Source organism: Coturnix japonica, chromosome 19 (genome assembly GCF_054131305.1).
Source record: "Coturnix japonica strain WE chromosome 19, WE-NBRP24, whole genome shotgun sequence".
Taxonomy (NCBI): domain Eukaryota; kingdom Metazoa; phylum Chordata; class Aves; order Galliformes; family Phasianidae; genus Coturnix; species Coturnix japonica.
In genome coordinates, this window is record NC_140681.1 from 5201574 (window position 1) to 5215170 (window position 13597).

Here is a 13597-nt window from a genome sequence, read left to right on the forward strand (position 1 = left end):
GCTCTTTGCTTTAAGCTTACCGAAGCCTTCAGATGGTGCTTTCAGAAGCATTAACGTTTCATTTTTCAGATGTCGAGAATCACAGCTGTAGGGAATTTAAGGGGTCTGAAGTTTTAAAGAGCCTGATTCATTATTTCTGGAAATAGTTCCTCCTACTCATGAAAGAAGAAAAAGAGAAATTAATTTCTTGAGCACTGAGTTTTTATCTTTTTTGCTCTCGTGTCATCCTGTTATTCCTGTGCTTTGGAGTCTCCTACTCCTGCATTGTGGCCTTGGATGTGCCCCACAGCAGCAGGGCTTGGAGTATCACTTCTGGAACTGTTGAGTGCAGCCCTAAGACTTAATGCCTCCAGCTCTGCCTTGATGCAATGAAGTGTGGCAACCTGTTGGGGCTGGAGAAGAAAAACATACTCAGTTCCTGGAACAGACTGGAAGTAGAAGTGTCAAAGAGGCAGCCCTGGCCAAGTGTATTATAGTCTTATGCTGTGTTTTCTTTTGCCAAAAGGTTCTCTGAGTCTTAACTGAAAAATCCACTTGTTCTCGTTCTGAAGGACAGAAGTTCTTGTCTCCTACCCTGACCTGCTCTGCTTTTGTCTGTTCTCCTTAATTTTGGAGGCTTAAGTAAAAAAGCTGCGCTCAGGGGAGGTACAGTCTGATTATTAGGGCAATTTATTTTCCTTCCACCTTGGAGCTCAGAGATACTGCTCAATATCTCTCTCACCCATTCATAGGAAAAGGCACAGCCTGCTACCAGATGTAGAACAAAGTCTATCTGAATAGCTGGATCATTGCAAAGCTGAGCCACAATGAGTAGCTCTTGCTTTCTGATCCCATTTAGGTGTCCAAACCATTGTGCCTGCCACTGTTTGTTTAGAGACAAATGTGCATAAGCGTATTTTGCTTAAATTTCCCTCCTTCCTGGGTGCATTTGGAGTTTTACTTACTAGGAAGGCATAACCATTAACGTGGTGTTAATGGCACCACATTTGAATGCTCTGACTGGTGGCTTGGTTTGGGTGTCCCTTAGATCTGTGTGAGGAAGAGGAATTCAAAGTATTACTTCTGGAGCTGAAACACAAGCACGATGTGATAATGAAGTCTCAGATGAGACATAAATCCTCCCTGAGCCGAAGGACGTCCAGCACCGGCAGCCGGGGGTGAGTGGCCAAGATGTTATCTTCAGACACCATTTGCAAATGTCTTTATGTTTTCTAGACATCAAAGCAATCCTGCTGACCACAATGCTCCCTAAACAACCCCTGGGCCTTTGCCCTCTATATTTACTCCACTGGTTGCAGAGTAGAGCCATTAGGTGAGCTGTGTGAGATCGTAGGATCATTAAAATTGGAGAAGACCACTGAGATCACCAAGTCCAACCCCAGCCCATCCCACCATGCCCACTAACTGTGTTCCTCAGTGCCACATCTCTGTGGCTCTTGAAAACCTCTCACTTTTTCTTTCCTTGAAAATCACCCACCTTTGCAGTATTACTTTAAAACTCTTTAAAATTCCTCCCACCTTTAATAATCCACACAAGTGTCTTTGTCTGCTTTGCGTGGGTGCCAGGAAACTAAATTCACATTACATTCCAGTGGGAGATGCTGGGAAGCACGAGGAGAGGCTGAGAAGAGCTACAGGGTGAGGAGAACTTGTATGCCCTGCTCACAGCCCTGTGCTCCTTCTCCTTCCCAACAGGAAGGTGGTGAGGAGGGCCAGCCTCTCCGACAGGACAAACCTCTACAGGAAGGAGTGCGAGAAAGAGGCCATCGTGTGGCAGCAGCTGGGGGCAGCAGAAGAAGGAAGGAACTCAGGTCTCATTGGAGAAATTGGGGAGACTCGGTCTGACCAGGAGAACACAGACCCTGTAAGGAATCTCTTCTGTCTTGTGGAGTTGCAGCAGGGGGCGGGTAACACTGCTCGTGGGATGGGAGGTGGCTGAAAAGAAATCATAAGCCTCATCTGTCAGATTTAAGCAAAAGACCAAATTTAGTTTAAACTGGAATATCTCACCCCAGTGGAAAGGCTGCTCTGGATTTACAGTGGCATGGGGAGGTCTGAGATATGGCCCCAGCTGCAGTGAACAGGAACACCCACAGCTCCATCAGTGCTTAAAGCCCCATCCCCTGGCCTTGGGTGTTTCCAGGGATGGGGGCACCCACCAACTCTCTGAGCAACCTGTGCCAGTGCTTCACTATCCTCTTAAGAAACTTTTCCTTATAACCCAGCTAAATCTCCCCTCTTTACATTTGAAAGCATTTCTCCTTATCCTGTTACAGCAGAACCCTGCTGAAGAGTCTGTCCCCTTGCTTACAGCACTTAGATATGAAAGGCCAGGATCAGGCCTCTCCAGAGCTGCCTTTTCATTTCCGTGTTCCTGGCTGGGGCTCCTGGCACTTTAGAGTTGGTGGGTGAATTCAGTGCTTTTGCTGCAATACCTCTGGATGAAAGAGTGAGTGTGAGCTGGTTTAGGAAGCTGTCACATGGATGACCTGTATGATGGAGAACAGATGGCAGGTGCTCTTCTTTAATGTCTTCTTGTTGCAGAATTCACTGCTGGAGAGCTCTTCCCTGTTTCCGGAGTTAGCAAACAAAAGCACCCAGTGTGACTCTGAAATCCCCCTCCAGAATGGACTCATGGCCTCCGCCAGCACTTACCCATACACCTTCTCCAATGGGGATGTGTGGAGCATGCACGCCGACCCTGATGGTAACCCAGGCCACGTGCTGCCCTATGGCAGCCCCGCACTCCCCGACACGCAGCAGTTCTGGGGTGCCTACAAGGAGCAGGGCCACCAGACACTCTCTGAACTGAAGCGGCAGCGGGCTGCAGCCAAGCTCCTCAACCACCCCTTCCTCAGCACTCACTTTAGCAGCGGTGTTGGGGGAGTCGCCGAGAACGGGGGTGAGGCCAAGTCGCACCTAATCGCATCCAGGACTTCTCCCTACAGCTCCAATGGGACCTCGGTGTATTACACAGTGTCCAGTGGGGAGCCGCCCCTCTTGAAATTCAAAGCTCCCATGGAGGAAATGGAAGAGAAGGTGCATGGGTGCTGCAGGATTTCCTAGTTCCACCTGTGACTCGCCTCGGAAGAAACGAGAAGGGAGTGGGCTGGTAGGATCTATCACTGCAGCCAGGTTGTTTGCATTCCAAGGGGAGAGTCTGGTTATGGACGTCCTGACTGAGGCAGTCTCCTTCATCTTGAACTGTACTTTACCCTGCTAGTTACTTCCATTGAAGTCAAGTGAGTAATGCAGGCGGAGCAAGGCTCTCAGGAGAGGAAGGGATACGCATCAATATGATCTATAAAACAAATAAAGATACCTACATCTTTCTCCCTGGGGAAGAAGGTATGGTGCACTGTCTCTCCCCAATCTTGGGAAGTCATGAGAGGGCTTGGAAAGAAGAAGTGATCCGAATTAAAATCTTTGCATCTGAGCCTCTTGCTGCAAGCCACCAAACTTCCTGAGGGTAACAGTTCAGACCTGAATTCTCACTCCTGGTGATGCACACTTCCTGGAGGGGGGAGGTCAGCCTGATGGGAGGTTTGCAAGAGGACAGAGCTGTTTTCCATGCATCTGGATCCTGCAGCTCCAGGGGCTGAGCAACAAGCAAGTGTAGATACTACGTGTAGATACCGCACTTGCTGTAGGAAGTTTGCGAGGTGTTGTCTCCTTGCAGTGACAGCTCACCCATCAGGAACTGCGCCCTGTCTGGGTCCTGTTCTGCTCAACGAAACTCACGCTGCAGACTGCATCAGGTGTAATGCAGAACTCTTCCTGGAGCAGGCCTCGCTCAGCAGGCTTTACAACTGACGTTGCAATAAGGGGCCCTGGCAATAGAATTTTCCTGCAATAAAATACTGACAAAGGTCTATATTGGGATAAATAATTTAAAACACTTATTTGTACTATTTAGACTTCAATTTGTTTAAAACTGAAAAGGACTTTTGCTGATCTCACTTTCCTATTGATTGTTTGTTTACTCTGTATGCTCAGCACAGGTTCTTGGGGCGGTGTGCTTTGTGTTCTGACCTTTCGGGACATCCAGAACCATGGGGCTCGGGAGGGGCGAAGTGGAAGGGCTTGTCTACACTAATCCAGAAAAGCCTGAAAGCATTTCTAATCTCTGTAGGTGTTACCTTGTGTTAACCTGAAGTCTTAGGCTGATGAGTAACTTAAATCATTGCTTTGGTAGTTGAACATTGCAGCAGGAAAGGAGACTTCTTTGCTTTTATTTCCAGCTTCTGTGCTGAAGTCATCAGCATCCATCAGAACAAGGCTTGAGTGTCTGGGTCTCTGTAAGCCAGCAGAGGATTGAATCCTGCTTGCAGTGATGCTGTTGTGCCAAGCAGCAGAAAATGCAGCTTCTATCCATCTGCCTTTTAGCTGCAGCTGGTAGACGTCAGTGTAACATTCCTCCCCTTCTCAGCTTTAGGAACAAACTGGGAAATCGCAGCAGTTGATCTGATTTTATTTTACTTTATTTTATTTTGAAACTTTCATTCAGTTAAAGGCAAAGTGGTTCTTTGTATGTTTAAAACAGAGAAGTTGGGCTTTCTCTTAACATAGCGCCGGGCAGCTTGCACTGCTGAGCTCCTTCATGACTGGAACACAACAGTACAAGACCAGAAAATACTTCTTGTGCTTAACTTCAAGGGAAATTAAAAGCCACTCTCTGGTAGAAAGAGGGTAATTTGGCAACTAAACAGACTATACAGCATCCAAGTGTTGTTAACAGTGAGTCTTCTGATCACCTAGAGAAAATCCATCTGAGATGATACCAAGTGTAGCTGTGTGTCACTGTGTGGGGGAAGATGTTCTTCCAGGTGCCTCTGCTCTCACTTGGTGCTGGGGGTCCTCCTCACATCCATCCCCCTGAGAACTCTGGGCTCAGTGTACAGATCTTTGGTGCTGCTACTCACTAGGTGCAAAATACATGGTGCAAATTCAGCCCAGCCGATGCCTTCCTTCACTGTTGGACCATTCTCCTTCTCAGAGCAGTTTTGTACCATCGAGTGTATCGAATCCTCTGTAACTCCATATAAATGAAAAGGAGGCCCTTGAATGCAACAGTGCAAAGTAGTTTGAGGTTTGCTTTCACTGAGAGCTGCTGATAGATTAAAGCTGTAGGAAGCCAGTCCATTTTAGGCCAATAGATTTTAGTTAATTGCTGTCTCGCTCTGCTTATATGTGAAGCCCCAGGAATTCTTAATTCTAGCTGTGATCTTGAGCAAAGCAGCAATTGATTTACTGTCAGGGGAAAGATGCTACAGGTTCTAGGTTATTCATCATTCCCTTAATTGGTCTTTGTGTTGTAACTGTAAAATTGGCCATAATAAACTCTTCCAGCATTACCACTGCAAGGTAGTGTGCTCACTGAAGTCTGGCTGGATGAAATCAATTCTCATTTAGATGGCACAGTCAGTAATCGATACGTGCTCCAGGATTTGTTTCTTAGCCATGTCTTTATCTCCTTCTGGCTTTGGGCTGAAGTTGCATCAGGGTAGGACTTGGGAGGACTGTGGAACAGTGACCTGAGGTAGATATGCACCTTTGTGTCGGTGACATTCTGGATGTAATGGTCAGTGCCCGCAGAGCACTTGCAAATAAGCTCAGGGAAGGCTGATAGTTGTGCCTGCAGAGCTGCTGGTTGTAGGTCTGGGATGAGTGATTCTGTATTAACGGGTACTCAGCCTGCTTCTGGCAGCGTGTTTTGTAGAGGCCGACTTCGGGGGGGGATTCATGTACACATAGAAGTTCTTAGGTGTGCATTGTAGGAGCTTACCCCGAGGAGCAGGGCTCTTAATTGTGAAACTTAGCAGTGTTGTAACAGTAGTGCTTTCTATATCTGTGTGTTTGAGTAAAGGCTATCATAGTGGAAAGGTCCAAAGCACATTGCAGAAGCACCTTGGCTAATTCACTAGATCTTTGTTCTGCTAAAAAGCCATGGAAACTATGAATTGTGTTGATTAGCATATCAAGCACTTGGCTTATTAGAGGAAGATTTAGGCTTTTACACTACAATCAGTGACTCTGGGTTCAATAATGCTCTACATACAGATTTGAGGTCAGTTCAGAGTCACGCTTCAACAGCATTAGCCTAAGGTTGTAGTGGTTCATGAAGGCCACACAGAGATCTGAGCAGTGCAGTGCTGGCCTGCTGTAGGCAGAGCCACATGTGGGAATGACCTCCCTGCTTGTAGAGTCTTCCTTGCTTTCTGCATCAAAAGACTTGCCTTAGCTGCAAAAAATAAAGCGTCTCTCAAAATAGCATCCCTGCTTTACTGAGCTCAGCTGAGGAAGTCCCAGCAATGAAATGTCAAGAAAAGGGCTTAAGCACCACTGCTGGGATCTGTGTGACTTCAGACCTGGATCTGTGCTTGGTGTACCCTTTGATGTGATTTTAGCTCAGTGTCACTTCTGTGGTGCTCTGGAATCCTACAACCTTCTGTTCTGCCAAGAAGGGACTCCAGCTGGTGCGACGCTGTAGCAGGTGTGGTTGGGCACCCAGAGGCTGAGCATCTCCTGGTAGGGAAGGAGCAGTGTGTGGCGGGGCAGCAGCAATAAGGAATCAGTGCAATCTGTGACGGAGGCAGTGAATTCTCTGGTGTACTGAGCAAGGTCTTATTTCACAGGGTTGCAGATGAAAGCACTTATGATCTCCCAGCTGGCTTTACAACTTCCATTCAGTGTGCTTTTAGTTTAATCTTGCACCTCTGGTTACCCAAATCTTGCACACTGAAGCACAGCTGGCACTACCTGAAATGAATAACTGAGAAAGCAACAGCAGTGTTCTGTGCTGAGCTGTGGATTAACTGTTGTGCATCTTGCTGGAAGGTGTCCTCCCTGTGTCTGTGGGTATTTCTGTGCCTTATACTTGCTAAAATTACTCTGTTGTTGGTCTCTAAAATGCTTTTGCAAGGCAAAACAGTTCAGAGCGTGCCAGGTGTTGAAGGTTTTGTTTGTTCATTTCTCCCATGTTCACTGTTTATAACACACAGAATGGGAAGGATCAGGATAATTGAATAAATCTTTTTGACCTCTTTCAGTATAGCAGCTCTAACCAAGCAGAGTCCAACACATGCTCAGAGTGCTGTTAATATCCAGAGTTCTGTTTTCTTTATGGCCATACATCAGAACTGGTTGTTCTTCGGCTGTGTTCATCCTGCCCACACAGGCACTAGGCTGCAGTCCCCATTGGGTATCACTGGGCTCTTCAGGCAACGTCTGACCCAGAACATGGCGCTGTATTGCAGCTGTGGTAGAGGAGCCAACGCTGAAGGAGCGTGTTCTGACCTCACCAACACACTGACCTCCACCAGGACAGAGATACGGGTTACACAGCAGTACAAAAGCCGCACAGGGCAATAACCCTCACCCCATCCACCCGCTGCAGAGTGTGCAGGCCCAACCCCACCAGGTGTATCTTATGTGAGGAAAAATAACGTTAAGGACTGTATATTGTATTAGCAGCTTTGTGTATAAAAATGGCATTTTGGCAATCAGAGTCTAATATATTTAAATTTTTTTTTTTTAATGGATATTTGATATTGTACGGAACTGACTTTGTTGTTACTGTAAGTATGAAGAGGTGGTTTCTTAACGTATCGAAGCAACGCATAGAATCTTCAATTTTATGTAAAAACTCATGCCAAAAGGGTATGTCTGACAGTATTAGCAATTGACCCGCGTCTTTAATAGAGAGAATGAATTTTTTAATTTAAAAAAAGAATATATATATATATATTAAATTTCTTTTAATAACACAGAAAACGCTGCTGGTTCTTGTGGGACTTCTCAGCGGTGAGCTGTGGAGATGGGAGGCGGGGCGGGGCGGGGCGGGCCGGGCGGCCAATGGCGGCGTTGCGCGGCGCTGTTTGGATTCAAAGGCGCTATAGAGGCGCTATAAAGGCGCTGTACCGGCGCTGTATTGGCGCTGCCCGCCCGCCGTGGCCATGGCCAACGCGTCGCAGTGCCTGGAGGAGGGCGCCGGGCAATGGCCGCCGCAGCCGGCCGGGCCGTACAGCGAGGCGCAGCGGCTGGCGCTGGAGGAGCTGGTGGCGGGCGGCCCCGAGGCGCTGCGGGCCTTCCTGCGGCGGGAGCGGCTGCCGCCCTTCCTGTCGGAGCCCGAGGTGCAGGCCATCGCGCGGGGCGCCGTGCCGCTCAACGCGGCCGAGGAGGCGGCGGCCGAGGCGTCGCTGGACGCGTCGTCGCTCACCTACTTCCCCGAGCGCTCGGACGCGGAGCCGCCGGCGCTGGAGCTGGGCTGGCCGGGCTTCGGCAGCGGCGCGTTCCGCGGGCTGACGCGGGTGGAGGCGCACTTCCAGCCGGGCGGCGGGGACAGCCCGTACGGCTGCAAGGAGGCGGTGCGGCGGCAGATCCGATCCGCGCGGCAGGTGGGTGACACACGGGACGGCGGCGGCGAGGGGGGGGAAGGAAGGAACGCTCGGGTTTGTGTCATTGTGCCACGGAGATGGAGCTGTGCCATAAAGAGGCAGCACGTGGCTTTGGGCTGATGCAGAGCGCGGTCTGAAAGCCCCGCTGAGCGGTAACTGTTCCCTGGGAGTCGTTAATTGAGCTCATCGCCCAGCAGCAGCTCCTGATCCCGGCCGCAGTCCCATTGGCTCCGCTGAAATTGAAAAGCGCGGCTCCCTGCCGGGCGGGGCAGCCCGGCTCAGTGCTGCCATGTGGCACCGAGGTGAGCGATGAGCATGACACAGGTTTGGCTCAGGGGCTGTTGTGCAGGAAGAGCCGCTCCGAGGGTTCTCTATGGGCTCTGGTGAATCATCGCACTGCCCCATAGAACGGCTGTATTTCAATAGAGCTGTTCCTTGTCGTGTTCTTTGCACCACGGCAGCAGCCAGGCGCGCTGCTCTCCTCACTGCCTGGGAAGTGCTTTTGTGGGTAAAGAACAGACACCCTGGAAATGAATGACTGATGTGCTGTTTGGTTGTGTCTGCATCCTTAGGGTTAATGTGGGCAGTAGGAAAGCTTCAGGCACTGCTGAGATCCCTCTCACCTTGAGGGACTGAACTCTGATGAGCAGAGATTGAACCTGAAGGGAAGGCATGGAGCTGGGACAGTGGAGATAGCAGGGAAAGGATTTGCCTCAGAATGCAATGGACATGGCCCTGAGCTGCTGGAGCTCGGGGAGTGCTGGGACATTGCTGTCAGCCATAGGGTTTGGGTTGGGGTGCTGCTGTGTGAAGCTGGGGCTTGGGCTCTGTAATCCTTGAGGATCCCTTCCAGCTTAGGCTGAGGTGGGTGCAATTGCTGCCTTATCTCTGCACCTGGAAGAGCCCAGCACAGAGAAGAGGGTTTTCTCTACCTCCTATAACTACTTTTATTTTGAGCTTTTCTATCCTGTTTAGCTGCTATTTCTGTTAATTATTAGAACTCAGATGCTGCTGCTTGAAGGCAGCAGTATTTCCCAAAAAATTTGTGTTCCTACTGTTCAGTTTTAATTTCTTTCCTACCTCATCTCATCAGTATTGCCCTAATTTTCTCCATCTTGCTCTGGCACTTGGAGAAGTGACAGAGTGGAGAAGACCAGAGGCTGTACGTGAGGAGAGCAAAAGCATAAGCTAACTTATATCTAGAAATGCAACCTGCCTGTGTTTTATAACTAAGGAATTGCCTGTTTAGGGCCAACCCCCTAAGGACAGGGCTCAGGTGGGAATGCAGAGCTGAGTCTGTTCTTGTGGGAAATGTTTCCTCTGAGCACCAGCAGTGCCACACACACAGCACTGTGTGCCTGGGCCTTGGTGTACAGCAGGGGGTGTGTGCCAGGTGAGCTGATAGGGGCAGGTAAGTGCAACAGCTCTCGTTGCTCATCTGGTGGGACAACAGTAAGTCACGAAGCCAAACCTTTGTGTCTGCACCCACGCAGCTGTGTGTTCCCAGGTGAAAGGGCTGGGAATCTGGGAAATGGTGTGTGGGGTTGCTCTGAATGGAGAGACTGTTTAGAAATGTAAGAACGCTTTGTCTGTGGCCTGCACTGAATGAAAATCTTTCCATCTTTGGACTTGCTTGTTGGAAAGAACTCCGATGGCGAATCTGCATCTGCTTGTGAGTGGATGGGTGTTTCTTTTTTGTGAAGGTGTTGGATGGGAACCCAGAACGTGCTCTTCCCAGGCTCTCATGAGATGCATTCAGTTGGCTGTGTTGCCTTGGTGATTTGTAAAGGGACAGAGCTGCCTTTCTATCATGTGGCCTGAAGAGAAAACAGGGAATGTTTGTAGATGTTCAGCTGTGCAGGAGGCCATGTGAGCCACTTCTGTCCTGTGTAAATTAAAGCCCTTGAACTGCTGCTTCTCTTTACAGGTGATTGCCCTTGTTATGGATTCCTTCACAGATATCGATATCTTCAGTGACCTTCAGAACGCCTACAGCAAGCGCCTGGTCCCTGTCTATATCCTTCTTGATCAGGACTTTCTGCCCTATTTCTTGGAGATGTGCAAAAACTTGGGTGTCTGTCCTGAGAAGGAGAATGTAAGTACTAAATGTGATGGAGTGGAGGTGTTTTGTTTTTCCTTCTGCTTTGGTTTTGTACATCAGAGACACCTCTGTGCAAATCATCAGGTTTCCTTAAAAGTCTGAAGCACTCTGGGTGTTTGGACACTGAAATAAGGAGGTGCTGAAAGTTAAGGCCCACTTTGGTTAGAGACTGTACTGCAAGCATCCAAAAGGGGTGAAATTTCTCACAAACTCATCAAAAACCACACAGAAAAGGCACGCTTACTTTCACACTTTTTACCTCACATACCTGCATATAGGAATGACAGCCATACTGTGCAGCTCCCCACGTGCTGGGTGGATCCCTGTGGTCCCTGCTGGAGAAGTGGCTATTTCCAAGTGTTTAATTTCAGAAGATCTAAGTAGCTTTATTCTATGGCTCAAAGAACTGCTCGTCAAGGCAAATAGCTCTAAGGAAAGCAAACAGGATGCTCAGGGGTGGTGTGGCATTGGGGACATGTTTTATCTTCAGGGTTTGGAGGATGTGACCCAGGTAGCTTACTTGATTCCTCTGAATGTAAGCTGACATTACTGTGTTATATCCTGGCTTATTCTGACCCAAGTGAGGGCTTCTGTTGCTGGGAGGCACCCCAGCTTTGTGGACAGTAATGAGTTAGAGCTCACCATTCTCTCCAGGTTAACTCTCTACAGCCTTTATGGTCTAACAAGGTTAGCACTACAGAACCAGTAGGACTTCAGTTGCAGGTCAGTTTGAGGAAGCTTGTTTTACTCCTGTGTTCCACAGCCAATCTTGTTGCTTTTATATAGAATTAATGATCAAAACGTCTTGGGAGTAAGCTGAAATTTGACGCTAGTTTTTTTTCCCTTTTCTTTTCCTGAAACAGATGTTGAGGGTTCGAACTCTCACTGGGAACATCTATTACACGAGATCAGGTGCCAAAATTATTGGGAAAGTCCATGAAAAATTCATGTTGATTGATGGCATTAGAGTGACAACAGGCTCCTACAGGCAAGTATTGGGATCCATTAGTGCATAATGATGCTTAGTCTTCTAGGTTCTACACTAAGTCTTGCTGTCTGGTACTACGTGTTGCAGTGTGCTGGAATTTAATTGAGAATCTTGGTTTGTTTTCAACAGTTTCACGTGGACTGACGGGAAGCTGAACAGCAGTAACTTGCTGCTATTGTCAGGTCAAGTGGTTGAACATTTCGACCTGCAGTTTCGAATTCTTTATGCCCAGTCAAATCCTATCAATCCTGAATGCCGATCAAGCTGTAGGAACAGTGGTATATTTGATCACCTGGAGAAAAGAATAGAGTCCTCTAAAGAATACACTGTGGAGGGCAATTTGAGGGCAGAATTTGCCAGGTTGTCTAGTACTCCAAAAAAACTGTTAGAAGATCTAGATGTGGCCGAAGATGCTCCTGGAGGCAAACCTTGTAACCTGGGACATCTTCACATGAGTAACGAGTGGCTCAGCGATCCAGAGGTGGGACAAAAGAATGCATCAACTCAGACTGGCTCATGGGAAGCGCAGCCTGCAGTGGCCATGTGTAACGTCGGCATGCAGACCAATGTTTTAACAGAAGAAGCTGACACTCAAACTTCAGTTGCTACAAGGACGACCGGGACTCAGACTACAGTTCTGCTGAAGGCTGCGGTGACACAGACAAGGGAAAATGAGTATGTGGAAACCCCTCTGCTTTCCAGGAAGTTTTCCAAAGAAGAATCTTTTCTACCTGGAAAGTCTTCATCAAATTCTAGTCTGCGATCTCTATCTTCATCATCATCCCAGATGTCTCGCACAAGCTCTACCAGCTCGTTGTCTTCTCTCCGGTCCTTTGAATACCCCAACATTCACAGGGCACAGTACTTCCAAAAACTGCACAAGGAGAGGCAGTTCCACTACTCCACCATTAGATCCAAGCTCAGCCACATGGTGGATATCTTGTCCTGGAGGAGACACGTTCCTGAAAGCTACATGAACCACTACAGGGGAAGGTACAACCTGAAGTAGAGGTGAAACATCAGTGCCAGCCTGCAACAGCCCCCGGGATGTTTCACTCCTCTAGGAGTAAATGACTGTTGCACTGAATACAGAGCATGAAAGCTCTGGTCACAAAATGCAATCACTTTATATCTGCTGATTCTTCTAATTCCTTTTGGTACTTTTATCCTTCTTAATACATGTGCACATCACTTTCCCGCACTTTGTTTTACACTATGCAATTTAAGCAATGAGGTTTTTCATGTGTACTGTAACCACTTGCACGTGCCCCTTATAAGCATCAGTGGTATAGGTTTACTGTACTTATGGATATTTGACTTAGAAAGTATTTGTTTTGTTTTTAGGATTGCTATGGCTTTAAGTTCTCAGAATGGCAGTATCAACATTTATTTCCCCTTCTTAATAATGGCTTTTATTTCCACTACTGTATTTCCTGCTCTGTCTCTATTTTATCCATTAATAATGTGGTTTGGGGAACCTGAGAGCCCCTAGAGCTTCTGAAAATACCTTCAACACTACATGGGCTGTGGGTTAAGTCACCTGGCAGAGACACTGCAGCAGGTGTGTGTGTGTTTGTGCCTGCTGAGGTCTGACCTGTGCTGTTCTTTATTAGACCTGTCTGCCTCTGTTGGTGACTATCCAGGCTGAATCCTGCAGTGAAATCAGCTTGGTTAAGATATCTCCTGCTTATTTATGGATGTATCTGTCCAGCAGATGGCACATTTCAGCTGTCAGATTCATTTCCCCAAGCAGAAATGACTGGGAAAATACCCAGAGCAGCTGGGCTGTAATGGAAGCATAGACGTGCTCTATCCTATCAGCTGTGGCACTTCCACCTTTACAGTCTCCCTTTGTGAATGTCTGGCTGCTGCTGTAGGCTGTGTCAGAGCATGTGTCCCTCTCCCCCGCTTTGGGGCAGCAGTAAGCAATGCTCAGAGCCTCTCTGGGATGGTTTTGTATTTAAGAGCTGGCGTCGGGCGGTGTTTGAATGTGTAAAATGAACTCTGTAACCTCTGCTGTGTGTACTTCTCAACTCAGTTGCACTGTCGGGTTGTTCTGGTACCTGCAGCAGCGATGCACTGTTTACAAATAAATTCACTTTGCCGGGAGGC

General features: G+C 48.1%; 2 protein-coding genes across 2 annotated transcripts in view; both read left to right on the forward strand.

Moving 5' to 3' along the window:
• The window catches only part of PPP1R16B (protein phosphatase 1 regulatory subunit 16B), a 44379-nt gene extending 36606 nt beyond the window's left edge, over nucleotides 1-7773 (forward strand). The window contains exons 9-11 of the mRNA XM_015881405.3: nucleotides 1028-1157; nucleotides 1696-1864; nucleotides 2545-7773. Of these exons, the coding sequence (XP_015736891.2) occupies nucleotides 1028-1157; nucleotides 1696-1864; nucleotides 2545-3066 (821 nt within the window). The 3' untranslated portion in view covers nucleotides 3067-7773. The remainder of the gene's footprint in view (nucleotides 1-1027; nucleotides 1158-1695; nucleotides 1865-2544) is intronic.
• A 162-nt stretch (nucleotides 7774-7935) lies between these two features.
• Nucleotides 7936-13594, forward strand: LOC107322877 (protein FAM83D-B-like). Its single transcript, XM_015881407.3, has 4 exons — nucleotides 7936-8396; nucleotides 10324-10491; nucleotides 11361-11485; nucleotides 11615-13594. Exons 1-4 carry the CDS (start codon nucleotides 7956-7958, stop codon nucleotides 12492-12494), a joined length of 1614 nt encoding a protein of 537 aa, XP_015736893.2. The 5' UTR covers nucleotides 7936-7955; the 3' UTR covers nucleotides 12495-13594.
• The last annotated feature ends 3 nt before the right edge of the window (nucleotides 13595-13597 follow it).

Excerpts from the sequence above, each read along its gene's own strand:
- LOC107322877 (XM_015881407.3), top strand. The coding sequence starts at position 7,956 with ATGGCCAACGCGTCGCAGTGCCTGGAGGAGGGCGCCGGGCAATGGCCG. Across the intron at positions 8,397-10,323 it reads AGATCCGATCCGCGCGGCAG|GTGATTGCCCTTGTTATGGA; the intron begins GTGGGTGACACA and ends TTCTCTTTACAG. Across the intron at positions 10,492-11,360 it reads TCTGTCCTGAGAAGGAGAAT|ATGTTGAGGGTTCGAACTCT; the intron begins GTAAGTACTAAA and ends TTCCTGAAACAG.